This window comes from Triturus cristatus, chromosome 6, assembly GCF_964204655.1.
Source record: "Triturus cristatus chromosome 6, aTriCri1.1, whole genome shotgun sequence".
Taxonomy (NCBI): Eukaryota; Metazoa; Chordata; class Amphibia; order Caudata; family Salamandridae; genus Triturus; species Triturus cristatus.
In genome coordinates, this window is record NC_140589.1 from 1350938754 (window position 1) to 1350964164 (window position 25411).

Genomic DNA, 25411 nt, shown 5'->3' on the forward strand with positions numbered 1-25411 from the left:
GTTGGTTCTGGTGGTGGTGGTCTTATCTCTAATGGAAAGGATGAGTTGGGTATCATCGACATAAGAGATGAATGTAATGACTTGTGATTGGACGTTGTTGGCGAGCAGTGTCATGTTTATATTGAAAAGGGTGGGACTGAGGGATATTCCTGTGGGACTCCACATATCAGTTTCTTGGTCTCTGATGTGAAGGGTGGCAGCCGGACCCTTTCGGTTTTGGTTTTGGAAGAAACAGTTCCATTTTAGAGTGGATTTTTGTATGCCAATCTCATGTGATCATTCTAGTTAGGGTGCTGTGGGAGACAGAATCAAAGGCTGCGGAGGAGTGAGCAGGATGAGGGCCACTGTTTATCCTCAGTCCAGGATGATTTGAATGCTGTTGCTGCCCGCAATTAGGGCTGTTTCAGTGCTGCACTTCTTTCTGAATCCTGATTGATGGGTGTATGGAAGATATGAAGTTCGAGGTGGAGTATGACCTAACTATGCTAACTGGTCGGAACAGTGAGCTTTCTGCCTTCCTCAATTCAGACACGTAAGAAATTGGGTTGCTGGTTGAATGGGGTGTTACTATGTTCAAGCAACAGACACAAAAGTTGCTAAATCAATCTGTGCTTAACCCTCCGGCAGCTTGGCACAAACACAGTCAGGTTTATCTTAGAGACTATGAATAAATAATATATGCAGCACACAAACAGAAAAAAGTGAAAATATAATACAAATAAAATCCCACACCAATTTAGAAACTTAGAGTACACTTTAATAAATTATTTGATAACAAAATGGAAAAAGCCAATCAGTAGAACTAGTATTGTGAATTTTCAAAGTTTAAGGTAAAAACTAGCACCTAAAAGATCAAAGCCCCTATTCACACGAGACAGGATTCAAGTTGAAAAATATGACCAACCACGGCAGGGCTGCAGGCATAGTCTGAGGAGGAAGCGTTGTAGTCGAGGAGCCACTGGATTAGGTCACAGTGATTTCTATGTTCAGACTTAGTGTCATTTTTGAAACTCGAAAACTCCATTAAGACGAGGCTGGAGGCTGTAGCAGGTAAGAGTTCCACAAAGTCGGATAACTCTTTGGCTAAGGACCACTTAAAGTCACAACCCCCTCATATGCCCTCTGTGAAGTGGGCCTAGCAGGCAGGGCTCATATTGATTTACCCCCATGGCGCTTTATGGCCCGCTATGATATCATGACTGATGCTCCCCTTATCACTCTCATGACTGATGCTCCCCCAGCTCCCTCATGACCGATGCGCCCCCAGCATCACTCATAAGTAATATTTTCACAGTGCCCTCATGAATGATGCTCCCCCAGCACCTTCATGACTGATGCTTCTCCAGCACCCATAATTTCCATTACGCTTGAGCCCCTGCAAGCGTTCCCCACATCCCGTGAACCAATGGATTAACTACTCTTGCTGTTCCTAGGGCCTTGGTGTGGTATTCCATTAAATCCCTGCAAGCTTCCCCCAGAATCCCATGAGCCAATGGCAAGCCTTGCTCTTGCTGTTACTGGGGCCTTGGTGTTGTTTTCCATCGGGCAAAAACAATATATTTGTTTGCTGTTATTTGGTGCTGATCAACAAGTTGCACCAACCAATTCTGTCAATTCATAGAGCGTGTACTAACAAGTATTTTCTCCATGGTTTGAGAACCTTCCAAACGGCCATGTGCCCACATGCTGCACGTGATCTAGCTACATTCACTGAGCCTTCGAGAAGGTATATTAACCCCGCCCAAACCTGAATCGTGGCTTGGCCTTGCTTCCTGTAGGGCAAGATTCACCCTTCCCACTCACCTGAAGAATCCTGCCGGAACCAAGAAGTGTTCCTGTCTCCTTAAAGTCCATCCGAACCAGTGGTTCCTAAGACACATTTTCCTCGATTTCTTCCTCCTCGCTCCCTCCTGCACAGCTACTCTAAGCCCCGGGACTCCGTGAGTCAAAGTGTCAAGATCTTTTTCAAACTTCAATCAAGTGGCAGAACTAGGCTAAGTACTTGATATCAGGTTGGTGTGCTCTAAACCTCCTACAGTAGTAAACGGGACCAAGTATCCCTGGCTTCCAAGACTATAGACTTTTCTGCCATGTCCTCTCTGTGAATTACTCCAGCACTTTTTGTGTGTTTATACTCAGGACACTTGATTGAAGGTCCTTCTCCTACATCACAGCCAAGACCTGGAATGAGCTCCCAGTCAACATCAGACACTCCCCGAACCTGCACGTTTTCAGGAAGGACCTCAAGACCTTGCTATTCGACTGAGACGGAGCTGCCTTCCCCGTCACCCCCTCCCCCCCCCCCGCGCCTTGAGACCCTCACGGGTGAGGAGCGTGCTCTATAAACCCCCTGATTGATTGATTGATTGATTGAGGACCCTTCCCACAACCTTGGCGCTAGTGTTATATGGCACAAGGATTAAAGACTTGAGCTATGTGTTTTTCTGATGATGAGTAGTGCCAAGAGAAAGCACTTCAGAGTCTTGCTTTATGTATGGACCTTGTACCAAAATCTGTATTTCAAGTTATTCCTAGGAGTGCCCCACTCCAATCTATGATTTTGGTTATTCTGCTCTCAGGCCAAACTGCTGCTGAAACTTGTAAGTTTGTGTCACTGAATTTGATGCATATTCATTGTATGTAGAGACTTGCTAGTGTACTGATGGTAATTGCTTCCTCTTTATTTCCAGTGCCCTGAGTCATCGCAAAACAGAGGTTCTGGTCCCGGGCACTTCTATCTTGCTAAAGTAGAAGTGACAGATCCTGTTACACAGTGTGGCACAGCCGCAGAGCAGGTTCAACACCAAAAGTCTCTCTTTTCTTATTTTATTCCAACCTCCTTTCTCCTTGGGAACAGTGTGTGTTCTAATGTTTTGAATCCTAGGCATTTGCTGTCCTCGGAAGGATAGGAGGTCCAGCATCGGCTCCAATCTCCTCTCCGCAATTGGGAACAGGTGAGTACATGACAATGAACAAGATTTTCTGTAGCGATGAAGAACGTAATTGGAGCTGCCACGAAGTCAGGCTGACTAGTGATGCGCCTTCAGTGGATAGGTGAGCAGATTGGCCCTAGTCTCCTCTTGGTTCTCAGAGCAGTTTTAGCTAAAAAATGTTTAACACCCAAGTTTTGGATTTTGGCTATCTGGGCACCTTGAACACCACCACCAAAAATCCAGGACTGGAAGGGCACTACTTGGGGGAGTTAAACCTCATTCAGACTGGGTCAATATGTGGGTTCAAGATTGTTGACACATTTTCTGTCCCTGAGGCTCTGATCAGGAGGCCAGCAAACCAGCCCTTAGAGTCACTCATGTAGTCCTGGGTTCAAGAAATGGAGCAGCAGGACAGGCTTCAGAGGGTTCAAGGCAGACTCCAGGCAACAAAGCAATCCTTCTAGGTGTAACAAAGCAGTCTTGTGGAGTACACAGTAGGCCACACCAGCAGGCAGTCCTCTGAGAGTCGTTACGTAGATCCAAATAGGGACCTGAAGAGTGGGTCAGAGGGTCCTATTTTTATACTTGGTGCCTTCTTTGAAGTAGGAGAGATTTCTAGACAATTCCCTTTGAAATGCTTGAGGTTTCCACCTTCCCTGTCCTCTGGCTATCTGCATGAATAATGTAGCAATGACAATTCATTTGTGTGAAGGCAGAGCATGCCCATTCAGTCTAAAGTGGGGCTGTGCCCATGGCAGGTGGCTACATTAGGCCCAGATAAAAAGGCCATTTTACATGCTCACATTCTTAAGTTACCTTCTCTCCTTAAAACACTGTGACATTTGACACACATTTATTTGTGTGCAAATACTGAGTAATATTCTTCAAATTCTGCTTTTTCTTTTACTTGAACTTCGTAGGCCCACTATCTAATATCTTGAACATTCTGTACAAGGGATAAGTTCATTGGCTACAGACCGATCACAATAGCAAAAACAATAGCGGCCTGACTGGGACTGAAGCATGGTTGCATGGATGCTATTTATTATATAAACAACATCAATTCTTTGTTTAGACAGAGGAGCATTTTGCTGGCACTGAGAGGTCAACCCATGCCGGAATTCAGCCCAGCTGATTTCTGTTTACCTCATGCGAGGAATGCTGCCCAGCTCTCCACCAAGACGAGCAGCCTGATAACCTACAGGTAACGGGAAGTTAGATCACCCCACAGGGATTTGGTAGATTCACTCACCCTAGACATGATAGGTTAGCAGCAGTGGTCTATGCAGGTAAGTGCAGTGGGGCAGGGTGGGGTGGATGGTGACAGACGATGGAATAGGATTTTTTTTTCTCCTTATTCCGTCTTCTGTTGACTTCCCTCCCCCTAACGCCCGCCACACCATGCTTACCTGCACGGACCGCCGCTGTCGGTTAGGATGAACTAGGAAAGAGTACAATATATTACAGTACTTGTATGCAAGCATATATTCTCTGTAATAAGCAAAATGGTTGAACTGTTCATCAGTTTCACCATTCTCATAATGCTAATCACATTATGATGTTTCCTGCTATTGATTATTGCAGTGCAAGTATTTTGCTCAAGAATCACAGTGCTTCAATAAATTCTGAAACGCTTTACTGTGTATTTATAATATATCTCTTTGGGTATACCCAATGTTATCCTATGAGAAAGGTAGGTCTCACAGTAATGAAAAACCAATTTAGGATTTTTTCGGCCTTATCCAACAGGAGATAGGGAGAAAATATGCCGCAATTAAAATCTGGTACAAATTTTGGCAGAACCAATCCAATATTTTACATGATGCCCTGTGGCGAGCCCAGGAAGATGATCCAAGTTCAAGTTACGGCAAATTCCTGAAAACTGCACTGAAGGAAACCAACACAACTGAGCTTTGGGCTCAGAACCCCTTCTTCCAGGTCTTCAGCAGAATGACAAACAAAGCAGCCAAGCTTCAATCATTATTAGAAGACAAACGCACTTTAGCCAAAAGGTCCCATGCTCTTCTTCAATCCTTTACATCATCACAACCGGCAGAATACCTAAGTACAACATATTCCCTCATTTGAAATGAAAGCTAATGGCGATTAGATTTGGGGTTTTACCGAGTTTGGCTGATCAACCTGCATGGAAGTAGAAAGGCGTCAAAACATGTAGTTTATGTAGCACAGCATGACAAGATTTCATTCACCTCATCTGTGTCTGCCCCTTCTTAAAATCGAACCGAGTATTGCTTCTAAAAAAATCTTTTAATGATAGGGGCATTCGAACTTGCGGATCGGCCATCATCAAAGGACTTGGTACAACAGACCCTCAAATGACTTGTAAGCTGCTGACATTTTTATCACTTTATGAAAAGATCAAATGGCCGAAGTAATTAGACACTGCCAGTCCAGTATTGTCCAGCAACCCAATTGAAATTCTAAATGCTTTTAATGCTAATACCTGATGAAATACCAATTCCGTCAACAATTTTATGATACAGAATCATGCTTTGTTTTTTGTTCACATGATAGATTCTGCGTTTTGCTTTTAGGATAGTTTAGGATAGTTTTTTTTTTTTTTTAAACATTTTAATATTTGTAAATTGTTGAACCTCTTTTTCTATCATGATATTGTGATGGTTTTTATTAACTTAACCAATAAAGTATTGAACATTGGAAAAAAAAACTTGAATTTAGGAATTTTTCACTACCAAAATATGTAAACCTTAAAAGTACATGTCCAACTTTTCAATTATAATGTACCCTGCCCTTGGGCTACCTAGGGCTACCTTATGGGTGACTCATTAACAATTAAATGAGAGTTTAAGGCCTGGCAAAGGGTTATATAAAGCTGCAGACCCACTTGTGGCATTTACTTTACAGGCACTGGGTACATGGTATAACGCATTACTAGGGATGTAAATAGACCAATCAGCGGTAAACCAATTTTACCATGTTCTAGGGAGAGAGCACAAGCACTTCAGCACTGTTAGCAGTATTAAAGTGCAGAATCCTAATCCCAACTAAAACAAATTCAGCAGAATAGGATCTGTAAAGGCAAAATGTTTGGGGGTTATCCTGCAGAGAAGGCCAAGTCCAACAATACAGTATTCCATCCTTGGTCTCTACAAAGCCTAAAAAATGAAATGGGAGGAAAGAACTGTGCTAGAAATTCAGAATTGAATTGGGAAATGTATATAGTCATTATATTATCTGGATGGAGGACCAGAAGAGCAATTTCTTAATGTATTCTCAATCTGGTCCTGAATTCCCTGGAAAAGAACACCCTGGAAGGAGTGTCCAATTTTCCAATGTCTAACCTTTTTCCCCTGTCCTTGAAGTTCCCTTTGTATTTTTGCCTTTTGCTTAGTTTGAATATTGTCATAGTAATGGATTCTGGTAGTTAAACCTGTAACAGAAACATATCCCTTTACATTTGTCCTAGACCATTTGCTACATCTATTCATGCTGCTAGGAAGTCCTCATATATTATTTGATGAGAAGTGCCCCACGGTTTGTGTTTGTAATGGAATACATTCAGGCAAACGTTTTTCTAGCCTGGTTTCTATATTATTTCACAGTTCAGGAGAGGTTGCTCATGGATCTCATACCTCATGTACCACTGTTGGAATGTTTTTCAAATTTCAACCTGAAATTACTGGTGTAAATTCTGAAAATACATCATCAGGATGTATTTATTGTTTATAAAATCTTACACATTGATTAGTGCAGTTGTAATACATTAAACATAAGTAATGCAAGAAAGGAGAAGAATTTGCAATACATTTTACCTGCTCTGTAACTGTAGGGGCTAAAGGTTCAGTGGATTTTGATTCAGGTTTTATCTCTTTGGCGCCAGTGACATATATTTCTTTCTGTAATTCTGGTTTATTGAGATGATCAGTGACTGTGAAATATTTCTAAATTAAACATAAAAAACATATTTACATATGCAGTCACAATAATGTCTAATAAATTGCGCTTGGATTACCATGTACATATATCAATTCTCCCATTGGATGGGAACAATAATTATTCAGGTTTCATTTAACAGAACACATATATCAAACAATCAAAAAGGATGACTGCAGTATAACACGATCAATCAAAAGAACATGAAATGAAATGAAGATGATCTGGTTCACAGAATTGTTGCGAGCATTAAGTCAGACTTAGAAATAGAACATATCTTAAACCTTTCACTAAAAATGCACAGATTCACAAAGACAAGAATTGTATCTTTTTTAAACATAGGTATCATGAGTGCATAAGCTCAGAAGGTATGTGGTTCATCCTGCGTTCTTAAGAGAGGGGACGGGTATAGAGAATTTCAATGGATATCATAAAAATAAAATAGAGGAAGATGCGGTCACAAAGTTGTTATTATTGACAAACATATGCATTATCTTTCCTACAAATACCTGGAGAGCTAAACTTATATCTTATTGAACAAGTTCTAAATGGTGCAGTAATTATGGTAAAGTGCTTAGACAGCCCCATCTTCAAAAGGCACAAAAGCGTAATGGGAAATTCATAGGGAGACTGTTTTTCTGTGAAGAAAAATGCAATATATTTGTGAAAAATGTCAAATTTCATATTTTTTCCTGCAAACACACCAGCAACATTGGGTTCTACAGATTACTGGGAGGCTTTGATACAAGGCATTAACATTAGATAAGCAGAGGCCATCACAACAGTGCTCTCAGGAAATATATTTTCTTGAAGATAATGTAACACAATTCATAACAGGAAATCTTTTTTCACAATATTGGTTCTTTGTTGGAAAATCTTACATGTACGTACTGACAATTCAAAATGACATTGCACTTTCAAATCTTAGGCAAATGATAGAGTAGAGTAGTTTGTTTTGCTAAAATTTTGCTTGGTATTTAAAGCAGCTTGATTTCTCTAGCATATTAACATGACAACCAAAATTACAGCTCTAAGGTTCATAAAGAAGCCTCTATTGAACTCTAATGGTAAGCTCCCATCAAAACACCAGCATGAAAGGGGTTTAAATAATCACTCTTATCCAGTCACTGAATACCTGTCGAGTTACAAAACAATGGGGGGACCCAACAATCCACTGGACCAGGGTAAGTACGGTACGAAGGAAGAGTGGTCACAGTGAAAATGACTTCAACATGAGATCCAACATCACCTGAGTAAATCATAATCAACATTTACTAATGTTTAACACATAATAAGCATGTTAGATGACAACTCAATTGTCCTTTAATAACGTTAGAAGGGGCTCCAAGGGGGAAGGAGGAAGAAATGTGAAGCAATGTGTGAAAGTGAGGGTTGGTGAGAAAGGAAGGGCAATGTGTAATACATACATCAAAGCAATAGATGGCCTATACAGCCACTTTCAAGACTAAACATATTAAAAACCATGCTATTCAGGTGAAACAGTGAATCTAACACTTTTATCAATATATGACAAAATAGTAAAGCCGTCGACGTTTCGACCCCCAGGCTTCGTGTAGGGAACTCGGATCCTTACAGTGGGGTCTTCAGCAGGACAAAGGGAGACACCTAAGAGTAATTTGAAAGTAACTTCATCAATTCTGGTGATGGGCAAGAGAGAATAATTCAAAAAATTGGGCATAAATGATTACCCTTCCATCCACCTAGAAGGTTACGGTGGGATTATTTAAATTGCGGGCCCTCGGGCTCCTAAGTCATAGAGAGGGATCAGAATCTCGAGTTGTGCTGAAAGTAATCAGTGTGAGTGTATCTGCACACAATTGGTCTAGGGTGTAAATAGAGAAACCTTAATCTTAAATAACGTCCCCAGTGACAATGAATAAAACACACTTACTCCAAAATGTGTCAAAGCTAAGTAAGAATTGTCGTCAGTCTGAATTAATCAAATTGCTCCCAAAACAATCTAAATAAAGAAAACACATGAAGAGGGAAATTAACCTCACCACAACCCGCTGTGAATAAATAATTGACTCATTTCTAATACCGTAGTAAGGAGCGGGGAAGGAAACATACCTCCGCATTGAATCAGCGTCGGAAAAACAAGCTCGGAATCAGAGCCCTTGCTGCATTCAAGTTAAGTAGGAGAAGCGGGGTTGTCAACATGCACACGCTGCACGTAGAGAGAACAGCCGCTAGATGCTATCCTGGCATAACGGATGTCAGCGTGTGAGCTGACCCGTCAACAGGCGCAGCGGGGATGCTGCGCTGAGCCTTAAAAGTGATGCTGCATAGGCGGGGGGGATGAATCCCAGTATAATACTGAAGTTCGATTTGGTTGGCAGAAAAAGCATGATTGCAGCATTAAACCTAGTGCGGGTCAGAGTAAATTAAGGGGCATACCAGGGTATAATATATTCTTGAAAATAAAAACCGCCAGTTTGTAAATAAAGGCCATCAGACCTGTGTATAGTAGGTCACATCTCTTATTGCGGCATCCATCAGCCTGTTGATTGGCAGTGAGGCCCTAAGGCAACGAACAATTGTGTAACAATGCGCCAACCGGCTAGATCTTAATGTATCACCATACATTTTAAACAGAACCCAGCGTTGTTCAAACAATTGAGAGCTGGTGTTATACAGTTTGGAAAAAAACATGACACAACATATCCATATTACAACATTAAACATTACTGGCCCATCCATGTGAGATGGAGTCCATGTTAATACATTGTAAAGGCAAATTTAGGCGAGTGGCATCCGGTGCCAAATCTCAAGGGATACATGCAATGATATTCACAAACGTAGACAAATCTTGTACAGAAAGCAGGTTATATTAACAGTTGATGTAAGTGCAAATTCCCATGTAGGGTTGCAGTAGAAAATGTGCACATGTATGTTTGAGAGGGTGATATAGTGTTGACCCTCACCTGCTATCACTGTCACAATATTTTGCCAGACATAATATGTCTAGTCTATGTAACCCAGCAGATTCATTTATTTGAAAGACATGACAGTTGAGCATTGCTAGCATCCAACTCATTTAATCCATTCTGGATTGTGTCTATGGAATGCATCCATTTACATTCAAGGGTGTGGAGAACCGAGTTGATGTCCCCACCCGTGATGTCTAGCGAAATCTTTTCAAGGACCACCCATTTGACACTTTCCGGTAGATGCTTAACTGTCTGGAAATGTTCAACAAATGGGGCCCCAACCACACCACACCTGACTCTCCTACAATGTTGTAGAATGCGTGCTTTCACCTTCTGGTGTGTCTGCCCTACATACATCAAACCGCAGGGACAGATGATAGCATAAATGACATCAGAAGTGTTGCAATTTGTGTGGGTTTTTAGGCTGACTGTATGGTGTTTGTAATTCAATTGTCTAGTTTGGATGGTTAAACTGCATGCTTTGCAATGACCGCATTTGTAATGGCCTGTTATCTCTGGGAGGTGTCACAGAGTCCGAATCAAAGGTGAAGGGAGTGTCTCTAGAACCGAATGGACCAGATGGTCCGTACGCTTTTTCCTTTTTTAAACAAATGCATTGGGGGTTCAGAAAGTTCTAACTCATCCAAGATGAGTTTCCAATAATGGTTCACAATTTGTCTTATTGCGTTACTGTGGGTACAGTAGGTGGTAATGCATAGAGCCTCCCTTGGATTGAACCAAGCCCTGTTTGTACTCGATTTACTAATTCCCTTGGATACCCCCTCTTAATGAGGCGATCTGTGAGGATCTCCGACTCCACCAAATAGTCCTCTTTGAGTGAACAATTGTGGCGGATCCTGAGAAATTGTCCAAAAGGCAAGTTGTCCCTCAATCCTCTGGGATGATGACTATTGTAACTTAATAATAAATTCCGCTCTATTGGATTCCTGAAAAGTGTGGTATGCAGTAAGTTGTTCTCTGTTTTGATTGAAAAATCCAAGAAGTCGATGGTCCTTGAATCTGAATGCATCGTAAACTTAATGTCTGTAGACCTCTGGTTCAACCACAGAAAGAATGTCTCTAGTCCAGACGAGCAGAATGTCATCTATGTAGCATTTCTACAAAGTCACATGGTCCATGTAAGGGTTGGTTCCATTGAAGATGAAACTATTTTCAAAATTGTCCATGTATAAAATGGCCAGGTCCGGTGCAAAGCCTGCGCCCTAGGCAACTTCCTTCATTTGTAGATAGTATCCCCTTGAAAGAAGAAGTTGTGTGTCATAGCGATCGCCAAGAGCTTGATCATAAAGTCCGTTGAGACCAGTGCCAGTGAAAGTCTCTTGTCTAAAACTGCACATATGACTTTCAAGGCAGGTAACTGGGGAATGCTTGTGTATAAGGAAACAATATCCAGAGTGACCAATCTTTGGTGTATGGGGTCAAAGGATAAGTTGTCCACCAGTCTGATGGTCTCCATGGTATCTCGTAAATAAGACCTGGTTGTCTCCACAATAGATTTCAGGAAAAAGTCGACGTATTTGCAAAGTGATTCAAAAGGGAGCCACTCTCAGAGACTATGGGCCGTCCCGGTGGGTGTTCAATGTTTTTGTGCACCTTAGGCAAGGTGTAGATAGTCGGTAGTGGTGGTGTTTCTGGTTCAAATAGTTATATTCCAAGTCAGATAGAAAGCCCAGTCTACGTACCTCTTCAGTGACTTTCAAAATCAGTTTAGTTATTTCCTTAGTGGAGTCAGCATTTAAACGAGTATAGCTGACACCATTTCCCAGATCAGAGCACATCTTCAATACGTCCCTGAGAACAATGCTCTCATAAGTGACTATCTTATTGTATACCGAGTGTGCAGGTGGCATGAAGGTCAAAGGTACTCTCAGGCCCGAGGGAGCGGTAGATGGGAGCAAGGGAGAATTTTTGAAATAGTATCTAAGTCTGACCTTACTGAAGAAACAATGTAATTCCGCCTTAATATTGAATTGGTTAGGACGGGCAGTGGGTACAAATGACAGTCCTTTGCTAAGAACCTTCGCTTCATTTTCCGTAAATTCATGGGAGGACAAATTGATGATGGGATTACCCAATCTATTCACAATCTGTAGAGCCATTGTCAGGTCTGGATTTCCCCGTGGTTCTCTGGGGGGAACTAAACTTGTTTCTGTCCCGGGTCCTGCCTCTGTCCCAATTCTGGCCTCTTTGTTCTTGCAATCATTGTTGGCCTTGGTTCCAGTTGTATCCTCTCCCTCTGGGCTTCCCCTAAAAAAGATGGCCCCTGAGGTGGTTGGTACCAGTTGTCTTGGTAGTGGTAGCTGGAGCTCGTGCCGGGTTGTTCTGCTTCACTGCCGGTACTGTTGGAACCGGAAGATTCTGAAAAGGTTGTGAATCTCCTGTAGCACTTATATCCTCCTCCGCCTCTTTTGGAGAAAAGACCCTGCGTGTCCTGCTTATAGTAATCCTCCCGCAGATATGGGTAGATCCCTTTCTTATCATAAAATCGGATATCTTTGGCAAACTTGTTCAGTTTCTTGGCCTGGGTATGGATGTCGAAGTCCTTGATGGTTTTTTCAAGACATTCCAGGGCTTCATTTCAGGTCTGAGATTTCTTTCAAAAGCTTCTCAACCATTCAGTTACGCGAACAATTATTAGCCGCGAAGCTGAAGTTTTCCTAGAACTGCGTAATGTCCACAAAGATGACTGGCTCATTCTTGACTTGGCGACCTATAGGTATTATGTTAGCTTGCAGGTACTTAGTAAGTAGATGGCCATGAAGTCGTGTGCGTACCAACTTTTTTTCAAGTCTTTCTAGTTGGGTGATTTTGTCATTCAATGTAAAATCTATATTCGGGGTGGTAAAGGAAAGGAAATTACTGCTCAATTGCCCCTGAATGAGTCTTTTAACGTAATCCTTGGTATGGGATAAGGTCTCACTCTCTGACATGGTGGGAGGTTAATTCCCAGTTATACCCTCGCAGGTCGGCACCTGTTCTAATAGAGTTACAAAACAATGGGGGGACCCAAAAATCCACTGGACTTGGGTAAGTACGGTACGAAAGAAGAGTGGTCACAGTGAAAATGACTTCAACATGAGATCCAACATCACCTTTGAGTAAATCATAATCAACATTTATTAATATTTAACACATTATAAGCATGTTAGATGACAACATCCCCTCTGCAAAGGATGCCCACAAACGTAGCGGAGTGGTGTTATTCTGCAGTTTCTGTTGAGAAACACCCGCAATTATCCATTTCTGAAGTGAAGCGGATGTTTGGCACACGTTGAGAGGAGTTCTGACCGGAGAGGAGTTCTGACCGTCTGACCACGCATATATGGTGGACCGTGCATAGCAGTGACTTACATGTGCTGAGGCAGTTACTTCCATGTGCGGGTGCAGTAACTGGTGAATATTTCAGGTCAGACTACACCCACTTTTGCGTGGTACGAGGCTGCCGAAGTGCTCTTCCTGTCGGAGTTTTATGGCAGAGTCATCCCCCGTCACTAAATGCTCAGTGCTAATTTTCTCTTGTGACGGGTGTCTTTTGAGTCCAGCTACGTCGTGAGGTCTCTGTTTGGCATGTTTTGAAAAACAACTGTCTTTGGTAATTACGTATGAATTTCTTGAGACCAGCTCACTTGCTTATGTTACCATATGCTTGGATGGTGTAGCGTTTTAAAAAGGAAGAATCTTAGGGCCAGATGTACAACAAGTTTTTGAATGTGAAAACGGGTTTGTGACCCGTTTTCACATGCAAAAACCTACATGGCCAATGTACTAACACTGTTTTGCTAGTCGAAAAATATTGCTACTTGAAAAATAGTGTTTTGCGACTCGCTATTAGGATGGGGCGTTCCCTTCCTAATAGCGACTCACAAGCCATGTATGAATGTTTTGCAACCACAATTGCGGTTGCAAAACACTTGCAATTTACCACCCCCGTCAAGAGGGTGGTAATGGAGTCACAAATGGGAAGGAGTCCCCAGGGGACCCCTTCCCCTTTGTGACTGGCTCTAAAAATATTTTTTAAGGGCAGGCAGTGGTCCCAGGGACCACTACCTGCCCTTAAAAAATGAAACAAAAAGATTTCATATTTTTTTTAAATGCATCCCGTTTTCCTTTAAGGAAAACGTGCTGCATTTAAAAAATAAAAACTGCTTTTTTGAAAAGCAGTCCCAGACATGGAGGTCTGCTAATTCCAGCAGGCCACCATCCTTGGGAGGGCCAGCCATTCCCATTGGGGTCGCAAATTTAGAGTGGCTGATTAATATTCATGAGCCTCACATTTTACAACATAATTGTGAATCGCTAACACTGTCTATGACACTGTTGTACATTAGCTTTTGCGACTCACAATTTTTCACAATTTGCAAGTTGCAAAAGCCAATGGTCGTACATCTGGCCCTTACTGTACTGCTTTGCAGATTCAGTGATCCTAAAAGGTGCCAGCTATGAAACTCTTAACTTTAATATTAATTTGGTTCACATTTAACAAATGTGTTGTGAGGATTGAACAAGTTTCCAGTGTCTGTGTTCTTACTGCGGTTCAAGACAGCTACAGAGTTTTTCTTCAGCAAAGGCATCCTGCAAACAAACTGACAGCCGGTGATATCCAAATAATAGTGCAGGAACAGAAAAGTAATCGTTAACTTTTTTTCTTACACAGGTTTTATTATTTTTCCCTTCTTGTTTTTTTCAGTAAATACTATTTTGTATATTTAGCCTTTAAGCAAAGTTAAGAGTAAATTCAACATTATTCATCTTCTCATACAGCGGACCAATACGATTACTTCATGGCAACAGCGCGTATGAATCAACCCCCACCATTTCTTTCTGAAGCAAGGAAACCGATTTTAGCATGGAAAAGTTGGAGAAAACTGTTCGAATGTATCTTATTGCTATTGGTGGTAGTGGGTTCTCAGCTGTAAGGAAGCAAGCCATTTTACTGCATAACCTAGGCACAGTGGGGAGAAAAGTTTTTGATAGTCATCCTGAATTGGGGGAGGAAAAGGAGGGAAGTGGTGATGAGGATGTTTATTCTAGAACTTTCAAAAAATTGGAGTTACAATCAGGGCCGAACTGGGAACCAAAACCGGCCCTGGCAAAGTGCTCGTCCGCCTCCCCCCGCGCCCTTGGGGGTGCCGCCGAGCTCTTTGCCAGTGCCGGTTTTCGTCCGATTTTGTTACAGGGCCGATTTTGCAGCTATGCTGCAAAAACGGCCCTGTAACAAAAACGGCCCCCAGGGGGCCAAAACCGGCCCCCACCCGTGCGGCGCACCGGGTGATTGCCCGGTGCCCGCTACGGCCAGTCCGGTCCTGGTTACAATTTGCAGATAAGATAAATGTCATCCTGGAGAGGCACACATTTTTTGATAGAACCCAGGGAATAAATGAAAAAGTAAGTAACTATGTTGCAGTCATACAGGGGTTAGCAGACACGTGAATTTAATGAACTAACCGATTCTATCATAAGTGTTCAGTTAGTGCATTGTATCAACAACAAGAAAATACAAGAAAAACTTTTGGTTGGCAACCCGGACTTAAAGAATGTGATTGGCATTGCAAAAAGGGTTGAGCATACTACAGAATGGGATGAGATGGGCGTGTCAAGTGAACATGAGGTCAGCGAGATCATTGGGGAATTTAAAAGTGAGTGTGCAATAAATACTCACAAAAAGGGTGAGTCATTGAAAGATTTAAGTAAAGAAAGGTACAATCAAGAACACAGGCTCAAATGTTTTAGGTGTGGCAGCACAGGGCATTTGGCCAACAATGTTGTTTGCTGAGCTAGGATGGCTTTGTGGAGGAAATGCAATCGCAGGGGACATTTTGCACGTGTATGTAAAAATATAGCCAGCAGATCTGTGAGTAATTTAAAACTGTTACACATGGGTGCACCAACAGATTTAGTGCATCATGTTTGGTACTACTTTATGTACAATTTGTAACTTTTATTGAGTATATTTATTGAATTATGTTTGATATTCCAGCCTTGAAAAGTCTGTGTAAAGACGAAACACGTGTCGGCTGAATCGTGTGCTGGATTTTTTCTTTACAGCTTTACATTATGAGAATAAAGATTTCCTATCGGCATGAATCAATTTCCTTGGATTCTTGTTTCTTATGAACAGATTTTGTAAATTGTTTCTGCATGAGAATTGGGATTATTTGTACCCAAGTGTATAATATACGTAATCAGGACTTTAATGAGACTAATGGTGTGCTATTAAGGCCTCAATGTTTTTGTATACATTGGTGGTACAGTGTTTTGTGCTGACAACACCTTTAGATAGTAGGTGTTTGTTGGGGCCGATTAAGCACCCGCTCCCTGAACTATTAACAAATATCTCAACACAGGAAAATAGTTTTCCTGCCAAATTGATTTGATTAACTACTTCTATGTGGTGGATTTGCGGGCATTTCCCTCTAGCGGGGAACACTACTATCTGTTGTTTGTGTCAGATCTGTGAGTAATATTGAAGGAGGAGAGAGGAAGGTACGTTCTTCAAGTATCTGTGTATGGTGGAAGGAAGGAGCATGGTGATGTCCGTTCTTCAAGTATCTGTGTATGGTGGAAGGAAGGAGCATGGTGATGTCCTTCCCAAGTGTGAAATATGTTTAGATGGTGGGAAGATAGAAGTTTATGCAGACTCTTGTTCACCCTTCACCTTCATAAACAGTGAAACCTACCATGCTAACTTTGGAAACAACTGTGTTCCTTTTCAAGAACCGGATGTGGTTCCGGTGGGGTACAATAAAGATCTTATACCTTTTGAGGGTATGGTAACTATGAAAATAACATTCAAGGACAGAAGCATTGTGGGAAAGGTAGACATAGCTAAGCGGAGTTTGAATATTTTAGGCTGGTTGCATCAAAAGGATTTAGGGATCAAATTGGATCCCACAGCAAAAGTACCAGTTATGTTAGTTGAGAGGTCAGTATGGGGTACAGAGTTGTTGGATGAATTCCCAGAAGTTTTTACAGACAAGTTGGGTTGATTCAAGGAGTTCCAACAAGTAATCAAATTAAAAGATGGTGCTAAGCCCATTGCGCATACATGTAGAACTATTCCTTTGATGATGAGAGAGCCCCTCGAGCAGGAGTTGGAGAAATTGATTGGACAGGGTGTGATTGAGCCTAATGAGTGTGCTGAATTCTATCTAGATTAGCCTGTATCAAAGACCATCTTGCACAAGTGTTGTCGGGACTAGGCAATAAGATGGCAACTAATAAACAGCTTGATAACGTTTCTTGTTCAAGAAGCTTACATTTTAAACAACATGAGCTCATCCCTAGCATCCCGACGAACTGCCTGACACCTTTAAACACATCATCAACCGTAAATGGCCAGGCCCCTAGTACAGAGTTCTTTCCTCCTAGTGTTAGTTATCACAGAACAAGGACCAAGCTGCGGCACGCTTCTCTGACTGCCTAAAAGAGGTAGCCCACTGGATGTCCGATCACTGCCTCAAACTAAACGGTAATAAAACGGAGGTGCTGATTGTTGGTAAGACGCCATCAATCTGGTCTACCGCGTGGTGGCCAGACTGTTTGGGCCAAATACCGGCCCCTAAAACAGAAGTAAAAAATCTAGGGGTTTGGTTTGATTCCGAACTGACTTTTGAGAGCCAAATCCGTAAGGTGGCCGGGAAATGCGACTCTGCTTTGAAAACTTTGCGAAAGGTCTTAGATCTCCTGCCTTCCAATGCCAGGAAAACCATAGTACACTCAATAATAACCTCTCCACTGGACTATGGTAATGTACTATATCTAGGCACTACAAAGAGAGGTTTATCCAAATTACAGAAAGTACAGAATGCGGCGGCACGTCCAGTTCTCGGCCTGCCAAGAAGAACCAACACTAAACAAATCTTGACAGCGCTCCACTGGCTTCCAGTGGAAAAAAGAATCATGTTTAAGGCAATGTGCCACTGCCATCGCATCTTATTAAAAAAAGGCCCTAGATATCTGTTACCCCTAATTATGAGATACATACCAGGACGTAGGCTGAGATCACTAGACAAGGACCTAGTGACGGTACCAAGAGTTGTCAGAGCGAGAATGGGGGCGCGCTCCTTCAGGTACCGAGATGCAAAATGTTGGAATAGTCTTCCGTTGGAATTAAGAAGAGAGCCATGCGAAAGAAGATTTCGCAAGCTACTAAAGACCTGGCTATTTGTACAACCATAGCTAGGATAGACATGGTCAATGCACTTACATAGCAGCCGGACTTGCAGGCAATCAGCCACCCTCTCCAGAGATATCTCTAGCGCGGGGACACACCGTTGGTGTAACCAAGCGCTCTATAAATGTATAAATAAATAAATTAGTATTAAGCCTATGGCCTCTACAGTGCAGGACTCCACTTTGGCTGGGAACCCCCACAGGAACATTAAAAACCCGGGTCAGGGGGTTACAAACCAATAAAGACCAACCACGATAGATAGGGGGAGACCTTTACATGGAATTTCAAATGTAATGGGCCCAGTGCACGATCTAAACCTACCCCAGGAATGCACACCATATACTTTGATTTTGAAGGGAGTCCCCTGTCTGGCCCTTGGCCAGCAAGAAACTTGCCAAAACCTTATTAATAAATCGGCTGCCTGGTGTTATAAGACAATTTCGCTGAAGTTAAATTGGTCTGAAAGAATTATTATGGCCAGGCGAGTGAGCTGGCTAGGTCATACGATCAAACATGGGGAAGGGGATTGTGTCATGCTTAATTTTAGTAATGCATGGGGCGCCCGTTTTGCCCTAACGCATTTCAGAGACTTGCCTGGTGATTCGATAGAGATCCACCCTTTGGGCTTTTTTTATTACCCATATCATGAATTTACTGCAAGAAAATGGTCTGTATGGACGGACTCAAGTTCACATCCCTTTATACAGCCTCCCTCATTCATTCTCACTAACTGGTTTGATGTCCTTTACGGGTTATCTGAAATTGACTGACTATCTGGGTGTTCTAGCCAATCATTTGCAGTGATGGATTGGGTTTGCACTGTAATGCTCAAGAGAGAGGAATTTACATAGACAAACTCAGTAACAGGGGCTCGGAAGAATCACTCGAATCCCCCTCCTCTAGATTAAATACAAGTAGGGAGAGCTGAGTTAAACCCGTAGACTATTCACCACACATTAACCTGACTCCAAATGTCACTACTACTAGCAAGGAGCGGCACCTGTCTCCCGCCGTAGTTGAACAAACGACCGACGACAAAATGTGGGATTGGTAAACCAGGGTCACATAAAGACTCCACTAAACTTTATTTCATAGAACATAGCAGGAATTCGTTCCAAACTGACTGATGAGGTGTGGCTGATTTATATTAGAGGTTTCAATATTATCTGCCTACAGGAGATGTGGTATAAGGAAGTTATTATGCTGAAAGGTTATTGTTCTTACACAGTACACGCAACACCTTCCCCAGCAGGGAGAGCAAAAGGAGGGTTGGTTCTGTTAATTTCAGTTAAATATGAGGCCATACAAATTACCACTGTTGTTACATCTCCTTGGTCCCAATTAATCCTGATATCTAATATGTTCAGCTATTAATTGTGAACTGGTATTACAATATTTTTAATCAAAACAGCTGTCAGGTTATTGAGACTCTGCAGGCAGAAATTAACAAAACCTCTGAGAAATGGCAACCATTATGCATTCTTTGGGAAAGTGATTTTAATTGTTGTTCCTGCCCACATAGTGCTAACTATACTTGTGGGTTGCTAAACACAGAGGTGCAGCCCATGCCGCACTCTATCCATACTCCCCAGGGTGAGGCCCTAAACTCTATCATTATGGAGAATGATTTGAGCCTCATTAATGAGTTAGTTAGTAATCGCCTAATACTTATGTTGGAGGGGGTAGGGAAAGCTTTATTGATTTTATGTTTATCTCACAGAAGTTATTACCGCTTGTTGAAGACTTTGAGGTGGAGACAAATAATGCCAGCGATCATAATCCCCTCATAGCGACTTTTAGTATAATAGCTCAGCCAGGGAAAGTTGATGACTGCCCGATTCATTTTAATCCTAATAAAGGGGTAAGAAGCAACTGGAATAAAGTAAACTCATGTGAATTTGAGGCGAAAACTGAGCTGTTTACATCATGGCTCGCCCCAGCTGATATCATCCGAGATTTCGAATGGATATGTTCAGATATAGCAAAAAACCTGACCAAATCGACCAAGGTCAGGAGTCTCCCAGAGATAAGGTGGTTTAATGCCACTTGCACAAACGTTCAAAAAACACTAGAATTGGCTCTCCGCGCTAACCCACGTGACAGGGCTCAAATTAAAAATGCTAGGAAGATTTATAAAACCATATTTAAGCAGAGGAAGGAAGAACTAAGGTCATCAGCCTGGGATGATTTGGAGAGAGCCAGTTCCTTCAAAGACTCCAAAAGCTCCTGGGATGTTATAAATTGCCCTTTTTTCACCAAAGAGGTGAGGAAGATAGATTCCTTGATCCTGGGGGATGTTTGGGAAACTCATTTCGTGGCTATATGCAATCCTTATGGCCGTCATCCCAAGGCTCTAAGTGGGGATTTGCCCTTAAACTTAACCTCGGCTTCCAAGCTAAGCTTATCAATTTCATTGGCTGAGGTTGAGGAAGCCTTAGCTAAAGGAGTTTGCATGAAAGCACCAGGTCTGGATGGAGTCCCTTTAGATCTATTTGAAAGTAATCCCGCTATGGGCTCCATTGTTGACCAATATTTTTAAAGCAGTAGTGACTGGCCCTATCCCAGTATCCTGGAGGGAGGCTGTTGTGGTCCCTGTATTCAAGAAAGGTAACCGAAGTGACCCTGCCTGCTACAGGCCAATCTCCCTTATTGATGCCACGGCAAAGCTGCTGGGGAGGGTCGTCCTTGCCCGACATGAATCCTGGGCGACAGACACTGGAGTGATGGCAAGAATGCAGTATGGTTTTAGGAGAGGGCTGGGCACCATTGAACAGTGCCTTAACTTGTCACTGATTATGGGCAAGTACATGAAGGCCAGGAAGGGTTCTATCCACCTGGCCTTCATGGACTTTTCCAGTGCTTTTGACACTGTAAATCGGGAGAAGTTGTGGGCTGTTATGGGGAAAATGGGAGTGGAGGACTCTCTGATTTCTCTTCTTCGTAGGCTCCATGCATCGACCTCTGTCATTATAAAATATGGTCCCCAAGGGGAACAACTAGGCCCATAACCTCCACAGAAGGTGTCCGGCAGGGATGTACCTTAGCCCCCTTTCTCTTTCTAATTTACACCAATGGATTAGAGGCCTATTTAATAGATAAAGAAATTGATTGTCCGCACATTGGTGGCACACAGGTCCCACTACTTTCCTACGCGGACAACATCGTGATAATGGCCCTGACAGCAATCGGCCTCCAAAAACTGCTTAATGCATTCAGAGATTTTATGTTGGCTCTTGATTTAAAAGTGAATTTTATAAAATCGTATATCATGGTGTGTGTCCCTAAAATGACAAAAACAAGGAAATACGAGGTGGGAGATAGGAGAATTGATAAACTGAACAATTTTAATTATCTAGGGAATATTTTTAATAATAGGTTGAGTTGGGATCCGCTCGTTACTGTAAGGGTGCAGCATGCAGGCAGGGTAGTTGAGGGTCTTTTCCGCTTTGCCGGAAAGCTGGGCCATAAGCCAATGACTGAGCTTGTGACACTATATAAAACCAAATGTTTGCCTGTTGCAACATACTGAGCAGGAGTGTGTGGATACCATAACAGCCGTCAGCTACAAGTTATGGAAAACAAATTCATTAAAAGACTATTGATGACCCCAAACTGTGCTCCCACAATCTTTTGTCATCAAGAGATAGGGCTTGACTTCATAGAGGATCGCATAAACATTGCCTCCTTGTTATTATGGGCTAAAATCTGGTTGTCCAAAGAGTTAGTGTTTTCCAGAGAGGTTATTAAAGATTGTATTAATCTTGATGGAGCACTTTCTATCCCTTGGCTCCGGTTCGTAAAGGATAGCCTTTATAAGCTAGGTTTGGGGCACTATGTTGATTATCCAGCTAGCATCCCTGAAAATGCCCAAAATATCATAAAAGAGGCACATTCTACAACGGCAAATATAATCCAGCTCTCACCCCGATGTAATAGGAAGCCTTTGTCTATCCCCGGATCAGCAGCATTTTTATTTAACATTCACTATAAATGTACAGACTCGATTTTATCTAACTAGATTCCGCTTACTTACCTTGCACTATTTGGTGGCTTTCCCAAAACAATCAGGGTGGGAAGATAAATTGGAGCCTTGCCCCAGTGATAATTTAGCAGCTCAGAGCACTGTGCACTTTATGCTATTCTGTCCCCTCTATCAAAAACCAAGAGAAAGATTTTTTATTTTTTTTAATTTGTTTATTGAATCGAATAGCAAATAGACATACACATATATGCAATATGGATAGTCATATCAACAAGAGCAACAAAAAAAATGAACCAACCCCAAACACCCGCCCCCCCCCAACAATGTGGACTGCAGTACAGTGTACATTGACGGCACAGTAGTGATCATATATAAACATGAGTAGGTGGTTGGTGAACACTTATGACGAGGTCTACATCAGGAGGAGTAACCTCCCATTAATTGGCAGGAGTACAGTATACATCATTCACGTCAAGTTCGGCTAAGTGCGTAAATAGGCCGTTAGGGTGCCCAGAAATCGTTGGGGAGTGAGGTTTCAGGTAGCTCCTCAGCATATATCTCCAATTTGTCTCTGTAATAAAGCAAATCACGAATCCAGTTTTTAACAGTGGGTGTAGTTTTTGCCCCCCAACAAAGTGCTACAGACCTCTGTAGGAGAGTAGGGTCTGCTATCCTATGGTCACCCCAAATTTTTGCTTTTCCTTCACTGGTTTTATGACTTAGTGTGGCTGTGGGCCTGCTAATCAGACCCACAGCCATGCTGTTCTCTCCCTAAATTAATGCCAATGCACACTAGGTGCATTACCAATGGGAACTGGTTCACCTTATTAGACCCTGTAACAGTGTACCCTAGGTACCCAGGGCATAGGTGTATCCAAGGCCTACCAGGGGCTGCAGCATGTATTATGACACCCCTGGCCTGGCCTCACTATTTGACACAACTGGCTGATCACTCAGCTGGGGTAAGTTGGTGTAATCACCTCTTACTTAGATATAGTATATTTATATCTAACATATATGGACACATGGTAACCTATAAGTCACTCCTATGGCGGGCCTTAACAATCCTGGAGGCAGAGTGCTTGGTTTCATGTGAGATGGTGCTCTGGCATGAGCTGAGCCTGTCTGCAGCTTTCGGAACAACGTCCTTTAGCTGTTTCCATGATATTGCCATACCATATACTCTTAAGTGCATTATGAACCTCGCGGTCAAATGCTAACTCTGGTTTGGCTTTGTCAAAACATGTCGAGTAAGGTATCATACGATTTGGGATACTACCCCCTCGCCAATTCTGGCGACGGGGGTAGCATTCCACCCTTCTAGAGGGACACGACATGTACCTAACCTGAAACCCGGGTAAAGTTAGAAAGAGCCTCAGCATCACAAAATGGATGCTGCCACCACAGACACAAGTCTGCCCTCCTGCTGCTGCGAGTCCTTCCAGCTTGGGAGGTTTGGACAAAGGGTTTCCTGTCAGGGGAGGTGCTTGCACCACCCCAGACAGGATTTTGTGTAGTGGGTTAGGGAGGGCTGGTGTCCCTGTGCATATGCCAGTTCAAACCGGAGCTGGGGCTCTCCAGCCCCAGCCCTGGCGCGAAACTGAACAAAGGAGAGGGGGTGTAACCACCCCCCTTACTGGTCCCACCCAGAGGAGGGACCTAGCAGGTAATCCAGCCCCTAGATTTGGAATAAGAGTAGGAGCTGTGTCCCAGGAGTTTAGATCATCCTGAAACTCGACTTAAAGAAGAAGAATCACTGGACTTCGACGTTCTGCTGAAGAGAATCTCCCTTGTGGTCAAGGAGTGACCACCCTGTGAACACAGGCACCATCCAGCAACTCGACGACTGCTTTGCCGCCGCCTCCCGCCGGAGACCGAGCCCAGAGCCCGACAAGACCCAGACTCCCAGACATCTCAGAGCCCGATCCACAGTCCCTGCAAAGAAGAGACCCGTGGAGGCATCGAGAGACGTGGGACCGGCCATCTTGAAACGTCCATGACAAGCTGACTGCGCAGCACCGGAGGCATCCTCATCGCTGTGCATAGGGCCCTGAGAAGCCCCAACACCGAGCAAGCATTTGCACCAAAGACCAGCCCTCCAGCATCCACGAGATCTGCGTGGGGCCCTTTTGCTTTTTGCCACTCGACGCGTCATACCGGTTACTGGCCCGTAGGCTAGTGGCCATCTTGGCGATGAAATCTACAAACAACACTGCTGGTCTGGTTGCTCCAGACTGGCCCTTGCTCCTGTGAAAAGGAGCAGCCCCTCTGACCTTGCTGGTTGGAGTACCAAGCTTTCATCGACTCCTGCGTGGCTTGCATTAGCCAAGGCCTGTTTGCTCCAATCGAGAAGCCAACACCGCCATCAGCTAGAGCCTTCGTAGGACAGCTCGTGAGTGACTCCTGGACGTCGTCGACATCTTCACTTCCACGTGGCTGCAGAGACAAGCTTCACTTTTTCACCTGTTGGCAACCGACATCGCCTGGTTCCTTCCTGGTTCCACGCCGGTCACTGGCTAGTGACTCTGAACATTGTCCCCTCTGCTTTCAGGTCTTCTACTCTTCAGATCCACCCTTGGATCCACCGGAACTCTTCTCGCCTGGCCGCCTACAGCATCTTCATCTTCAGGCTCCATAGACCTGCATGACGAAACCCGACGCACTTTGACACCTATGCACCCGCTTCCTGTGGGTGAGGTAACGCTGGCACTCCGGTGGTCCTGTGTAGAGAAACATCTCTAGTGTCTAGGTTTCCAGTTGTTAGGTTCTGGTCCATCCGGAAGACTCCCTTTGCTTTAACTTTGTGACTTTTACGCACCCATTGAATCCAATAGGTGCACGCGTGTAACTTTCAGCACTGCACACGCATCCTGTGGGCCTCCTGGTCACTAACTACTGTTAGCTCCTTGTAGTCCCAGCAATTCTCAAGGCCCTAGGCCTTCCTACTTTTCTATACGTGGTTCTTATACCACTATTTTAGTATATGATTTAGCGGGCCACCCGGGCCCATCCATAATTGTGCAACTTTTGTATATTTAAACATTGCCTTGTTTTAACGAATGTGCTTCTGTGCTCATAAAGAGTATAGGGGATACTTTTAGTAAATAAATACATATATATTTTGAATATATATCTGTGTGGTGTCCTTTCATTTGGTATTCAAGGAGGTTACATATGGTAAAACAGCTGGCTTCACATGCCCTCAAGAGTTTAGCCTGAAGACTGCACTGTCCACGCTACCACTAGGATAGCTGGTCTATCTAGGTTGACTTCAACCACCACCATAAGGGTTGCTTGGCATGGTACAGGGTGATCACTAGAAATAGTGAGCAGCATATACCAGGCCAACTTCTCACATTGGTGAGCAGCGGTTAAGATTTGAGCTTGCTGTGTTTTACCAATTGTAATCTTTGAAAATATCATTTGAAAGATCATA

At 43.1% G+C, this 25411-nt stretch overlaps 1 protein-coding gene across 1 annotated transcript in view; it reads right to left on the reverse strand.

Annotated features, from left to right (window-relative positions):
* The window catches only part of LOC146821409 (uncharacterized), a 687497-nt gene that overhangs the window by 110504 nt on the left and 551582 nt on the right, over positions 1–25411 (reverse strand). The window contains exon 6 of the mRNA XM_085609845.1: positions 6728–6856. Coding sequence (XP_085465971.1) covers positions 6728–6856 — 129 coding nt within the window. The remainder of the gene's footprint in view (positions 1–6727; positions 6857–25411) is intronic.